At 33.3% G+C, this 7,169-nt stretch overlaps 1 protein-coding gene across 1 annotated transcript; it reads right to left on the reverse strand.

Annotated features, from left to right (window-relative positions):
- Positions 1 to 670: 670 nt before the first annotated feature.
- Positions 671 to 1,834, reverse strand: LOC137653243 (actin-2, muscle-specific-like). Its single transcript, XM_068386613.1, has one exon. It carries the CDS (start codon positions 1,832 to 1,834, stop codon positions 701 to 703), a length of 1,134 nt encoding a protein of 377 aa, XP_068242714.1. The 3' UTR covers positions 671 to 700.
- Positions 1,835 to 7,169: the final 5,335 nt, after the last annotated feature.

The following is a 7,169-nucleotide window of genomic DNA, read 5'->3' on the forward strand; positions in this document are numbered from 1 at the left end:
GTATTGGTCTTATGTTATTTTAGATAAAAAAATCATTTTGAAAATGGCTTGGGTCGAGGGAAAAATCAACAAATCATATTCGAAGAAAATATTTTGAGACGAATAGTTAGTTACATCAAGTCCACCTTGTTTGGTGTTCTGTTCTCCCAGTATCACTATATTCCAGAAATTTGTAATTAACTCTATCTCATTTCTCTTAGGTTTTTACAATTTTACTCCTAAAGATATAAACGAAAGGGACATTTGTATTTTTGAAAAACTTTAATATAAAATGTTTTAAAACATTTAATATCTTTTTGATATATCGGCAAAACTATGGAACATTTTATTTTGTTCTGTGCATTTGAACCCTAGTTACTTTTTTCATTGTATGCATTATAAGACGCTTCATGAACTTCAATACTTTAAAGAATTTTTTTTTAATCTTCAATTTGTATATCTTAACAAAAAAGGAAGGAACATTTGATATTATGTAAGTAATATTATAGGTGTTTCGAGGAAATATTGAGTTCTCTTCATTATAATGTATAGAAATAAATAAGTGGCGTTTGCATCTTTCCATAGGGTTATAAAAACTATTTTACAAAGATAGAAAATTTATTTATAAAATATTTTAAGTTGTGAAATAGATTGATTTGAAAAAGATTCTCCAGTTAATGAAAGCTTCCACATAAAAAGGAAATAGTTTCTATTGTTTTCTTTAGAAACATTTGCGATGGACGATGCCAGGGCCAGACTCGTCGTATTCCTCCTTTGTACACCATAAGTTCTGGAAAGTAGACAAAGAACCAAGGATTGATCCACCGATCCAGACAGAGTACTTCCTTTCAGGTGGGGCAATAATCTTAACCTTGATTGTGGATGGGGATAGAGTAGTCACTTCCTTCTGCATTCTGTCAGCAATACCAGCATACATGGTGGTACCGCCAGACATGACAACGTTAGCCAGCAAATCCTTCCTGATGTCAATGTCACACCTCATGATTGAATTATGAACAACTTCATGAACACCAGCAGATTCCATACCAAGGAAGGAAGGCTGGAATAATGATTCAGGAGCTCTGAAGCGCTCGTTGCCTATGGTAATGACTTGACCATCTGGAAGTTCGTAAGATTTATCAATGGTAGAGGAAGCAGCAGCAACGTTCATTTCGGCCTCATAATCCAGGGCAATATAGCAAAGCTTCTCCTTGATGTCACGGACGATCTCACGTTCAGCAGTGGTGGTGAAGGAGTAGCCACGCTCAGTCATTATCTTCATCAAGTAGTTGGTGATGTCACGACCAGCCAAGTCCAAACGGAGGATGGCGTGGGGAAGAGCAAACCCTTCATAGACTGGTACCATATGTGTGACACCGTCACCTGAGTCACAAACCTCACCAGTTGTACGACCAGAGGCGTAGAGGGAGAGCACAGCCTGAATACAGACATACATTGCTGGCATGTTGAAAGACTCGAACATGATCTGAGTCATCTTCTCACGGTTGGCCTTGGGATTGAGGGGAGCCTCAGTAAGCATGGTGGGGCACTCCTCAGGGGCAACACGGAGCTCATTGTAGAAGGTGTGGTACCAGATCTTTTCCATGTCGTCCCAGTTGGTGATGATACCATGTTCAATGGGGTACTTGAGGGTGAGGATACCCCTCTTGCTCTGAGCCTCATCGCCGACGTAGGCGTCCTTCTGACCCATACCGACCATCACACCCTGGTGACGGGCACGGCCAACGATGGAGGGGAAGACAGCTCGGGGAGCGTCATCACCTGCAAAGCCAGCCTTGACAAGACCGGAGCCATTGTCGCAGATGAGGGTCGCTGCTTCGTCATCGTCGCACATGATGGTGGTTGGTTATTGAATCTTCTTCAAGCCTGAATAATCAAGTATAGATATAAGAATGTATATTTTACATTATTAGAAAATTTGACTTAAAGATAACTTTTTGTTCATATTTATTTTCAGAACATTTTCTTTTTGACTTAAAGATAACTTTTTGTTCATATTTATTTTCAGAACATTTTCTTCATTACTTAAATTTACCCCTCCCATCTCTCTCTCTCTCTCTCTCTCTCTCTCTCTCTCTCTCTCTCTCTCTCTCTCTCTCTCTCTCTCTCTCTCTCTCATGCGCTATTGCGTTCATGAGATTTGCCTCCAAACAAGCCAAACCAACTGATATTTCATATTTACTTGAACTTCCTTCATCAAAGTCATCAAAATTGTATAAAGAGGAACATGTCAAGAACATGAGTAATCCTAAGGAAGAAATCGATTGGATAATATCATTATTCTATATTCCGGTAATGAGTAAAAACTAAAAAAGATTTTGTTAAAAAACTCCCTGGTCTTACTTAACTTCGTTTACCTAGATATAACCGAGTGATTCCGTGAATGCCCGTGAAATTATTGGTAGAGTCTCAACAAAGATAAAATCTTTATCTATGACGAGTTTAGGCCAAAAATTCTAAAGAATGTGGACCATTAAGCCCTGTGCCTACACGTAACTATTTCCTCGGCTCTGGTATTCTGTGAGTCTGATTAGCTTACCTTCGCCGCAGAATTTTTTCTTTTAAGGTATATTTGCCCCCCTTTTTGTTGAAGGCATTGGGGAGAATATATAATTAATATGTTATTTCTCTATCTTTTTGCAAATTGTGTTCGTCTGTAGTTGTTTTGTGTTAATATTGATCAAGCGCTTATGTCTTTTGCTGCATGACGAGGTAATAGAGGAAATTAAGTCATATAGCGTCATTGTCTTTCTATAATTATAGAGGTATTATTGGAAACCAAAGAAGTAAATGTATGTGGTGTTTTAAGGACATTTTGTCAGTAGTCTTTTCTTCCTACTCGTATACGAATGTTATAGGGTAAAGAAAAATTATACTGAGGTAGACTCCATTTGCACGAAACTTGAAAACCATCTTTTTTGCCCAAAATATTAGAAATTGTTTATATGATAATTGGAAACCACATTTTAAGGCAGATGCTCTGTACAGTTTTATGTAAACGCTTAATATTTTTTTTCAATAGGAGTATTTTCGAGAAGATATGATCATATCCGATATATCGTACAGTATATGACTTGTATCTTTATTGCAATGGTTGATCGTCTGACTGCACATTTCTATCAAAAGTCAGATTTTTAACTGAATACGTAAAATTAATATTTTATTATGTTGGTTATATTTTTATCGGGACATTTGAAGTCAATCTTTATAATTTTTTTCATTTCTAAAAGAAGGAATAATTTTAGAATAGAAACATTTGAAGATTTAATGTCAAAATCTTCTTATACTGTAAACTATGTGTTATTCAGAGTGTATGATACCTATGACAACCATTAGGGAGCCTGAGGCTAATTTTGTTTCTATATATTAAAGCTATATTACACTTTATAATTTTTTCTTTGCTTTTTTGAGAAACGACCGGTGGATTATTCGCGATTGTTTTTTAAAATAAGAACAATTGAGGAACAATTAGCTTAGGCCCGAGTCTTAAAAAAAGAGCTTGTGACAAAGATCCCTATCCGCTGACGAATTCCGAATAACGCAATCACAGAGCTTAAAGTATTATTCATTTACTCCTCGATTAAATTTTGATTTCACTTGTGTTTATAAATAAATAAGAAACCTGCTGATTCACGAAAACTTGATAGAATTACCATCTACTCCCCATTTACACACATTGCAGTCAAGTAAATTTCTATCCTCAGCAACATATAAGGCACTATCACACGAAGGGTACAAAACTTACCGCCTATGTCACTGCGGAGTCGTAGGGTGACTAAGTTCCTCTAGGTCAACCTTTCCTTTATATACGATGCTCAAAGATCTTCTGATACGGGGAATGTGGACAGGTGCCAAAACACCTGTATAAGAGGTATGGCTAATCTCCTCAAATATAGGTATTGGGGCGGTTAGGCCCGACCGAAGGGTAGGCGTGACATTGGTTGAAGAGGATCTTTTAGGATTGTTTCTTCCTGGTTTCCTCGTGGCACTCCCTTATATGATCATTCTCTTTCTACGTCACAGGTGGCGTAAGGCCTCTATATTTCCTTCTTCACCTTGCCATATGAAGGCCACCCGAAGTGAGAAAGTGTTCGGAAATCTTGTTGCAAATGTTATTTGGTATTTCCTCTTTTGGAGAGACCAGACAACACACATTTGAAATATTTGATTCTGTTGAAGATACTTCGTATACCTCTTAATTCATAGTATATAATTAAGAACAGGGTGTTGAAATCTACTGGTCTCAACTACAGAAATTTGCATCTTGTACTCTATGTATATGTAATGTATAATGTATATATGTATAATGTATTATGCATATGTATGTATGTATGTATTTATGTATGTATGTATTTATGTATGTATGTATTTATGTATGTATGTAAAAATTTCCAATAAGTGCTGATAGACAAATAGTAGTTTTAGAAAGTCTCAGCATCCTGTGTTGAGAATAAGTTACAATTGAACTAGAGAATTGTTAAACTGACATTTAGAAGAGTGAAAAATTGTCTGCGAATAAATGGGCAAGTCATAGTGTGCGTATTGAAATCATGTAAACTTGTTGGACACATACCCATCACATACACGCACATTATATATATATATATATATATATATATATATATATATATATATATATATATATATATATATATATATATATATGTGTGTGTGTGTGTGTGTGTGTGTGTATATATATATTATATATATTATATATATATGTATGTATTTATATATATAATGTATATATATATATATATATATATATATATATATATATATATATATATATATATATATATATATATATATATATATATATATATATTTGTGTGTGCGAGTGTAGTAAAAGCTCAGAAATTCCGTCGAAATGAGATTGCTCTTTTTCTCTCAAGAAGATGCTTGTACACATTTGCATCTGGGTAATAATATGGGATCGAATTTGTAATCAGAAACCTGACTAGCGAGCTCTTGACCATGGAATAAATAAGGTTAAAAAGGCTTAATGATATTCCATCGGTACTGTTGGATGTATACTCGGAACTAAGAACTAAAGCAACAGTTTATTTTACTTCATCTAGCATTCTGAATATGAACGCTAAAAACCCAAGATTTCGTATGCATAAAATGCAATATTTAATTATTTTTAAGCCAAGTAAATTTTATAATGGATTTTCAAATTTTGCTCCTGGAGAAGTCATTTGTATTATGTGAAAAGAATTTTGTTTGGTGAGAAGCGAAACGGACTTGTTTATTTATGTAATGCAATGTGTATATACAGTGTGTATATATATATATATATATATATATATATATATATATATATATATATATATATATATATATATATATATATATATATATATATGAAGAAGATCCTTGGTAATACCATGGTTTCTAGGATTTGTCATCATGAAAGAAATTAAACCTACTTATAAGAAAGTTTTCCCCTTAAGTTAATGTTCCCACAAGACAATATTCTTAAATATTAAAAAGACCCATTTTAATTCCATGGGCTCTTGAGTGAAAATTGAGAATAAGTACAGTTGGCTTCTTCAATTCTTTTGCACTTTGCGGGAAGCTAAAGCGATGTCAGGCAGCTGTACATTATAGCAGATAATACTGTGTTAAGCATATAAGGACTGTTAGCAACGTTTCATTGTAAAACAAAATCGCCGAGCTTGTAAATACATGATGAAAAGCATTTTTATTACTATTACGAAGTGTTGTTAAGAAAAGTTACAATACTTTCTTGTCTGGCACTGCATAAAATGAATAAGAATCTTTTATAAAAGTGTTTATAAGCTCAGCGTTGTCAACAGTTTCACTTTAGCTAAACACAACGTTACCTTTTACAGTCTATAGCTGTCTGGAGACGACTCTTTAGCTTCCCGTGAAGTGTGCGGAAAGTAATGAAGCCAACTTTACCGTGGTCTTTAATGAAACTCGATTTTATTAAAAAAGAAAGTTTAAGGTATCATTTATTAAGTAGATTTCTTAAAAGGGGAAAAGAAATCGTTACTTCATCCATAAAGGTCAAATTACTCTTTAAGCAAAATTATTGCAAAAATGTATATGCATTAACCATTTTTTTTTTACTTTACTCTGTTGTGTCACAATTCCGTGAATTTTCACTCTGTGAAAGCCAGATAAAATAAATGATTTAATCATTAATATTTTTATTTTTTTATTTTGCAGGATGGAGTAAGTACCAACCTTAGTTTTGAACAGAAGCTGCCGTACGGTGAGTAAGTTTGCTCAATATATTTATGTGATATGACAAGATGTTTGTGGAAGTATTAGAAATATTGGTAAATGACACATGATTGTAATTTGTTTTTAAAATGTAATGGGTATCCTTGAGGAAGGCTGTGTGTGGCACAGGTTTTTGTCATTAAGGTGAGTTGCACTAATGACGTTTTTAATTATTTTCATTTTTCATCAAAAATTTAATCGGATTTATTATCTTCACTTTGGAGGACTTTAACGAGTTTTCAAGTGTTTAAATGAATGCTGGAGGTTATTTGGATCAATGTACTGTGAAAACCTTCTAAATTATATATTACATGATTCTTCTCCCAAACATCGGGCAAGAAAATTCAACGATTCAATATAAAATTTAGGATGAAGTCTTTTGTCACCTCTTCTCATTTGTCCTAAACATGTATTTTCAAAATAGGACACAAAATGCTGAGGTATATCGAATAGATTTGAAAACGAATAGTTTGTTTCTAAAAGTATGCTGTCCCGAATACGAAGTTTAAATAAGTATTTCAAATGTATGTTTAGTAGTTAAGAAATGGGATAAACAAACTAATCGTTCAATAATCACGTAGTTTGGTATTTCAAATATAATTTGTTTTTCAAGTACCCAGTTGTCCTTGGAACAAATTCTCCTAGTACCAAATTTTCCGGCATCGAATTGCCTGGATACCATATACAGTATATGTATATATGTATATATATATATATATATATATATATATATATATATATATATATATATATATTTAAAATAATGGTCTATGTACATATTCAAAAGGTTACACATTTTTCTGTCTCGGCATCAATGACCTTAGATGTCAGGATGCCCGAAAACGTTTGGGTTGGATGGTTTATATATATATATATATATATATATATATATATATATATATATATATATATAT

This window comes from Palaemon carinicauda, chromosome 14, assembly GCF_036898095.1.
Source record: "Palaemon carinicauda isolate YSFRI2023 chromosome 14, ASM3689809v2, whole genome shotgun sequence".
In the NCBI taxonomy this organism is placed as follows: Eukaryota; Metazoa; Arthropoda; class Malacostraca; order Decapoda; family Palaemonidae; genus Palaemon; species Palaemon carinicauda.

Excerpts from the sequence above, each read along its gene's own strand:
- LOC137653243 (XM_068386613.1), bottom strand. The coding sequence starts at position 1,834 with ATGTGCGACGATGACGAAGCAGCGACCCTCATCTGCGACAATGGCTCC.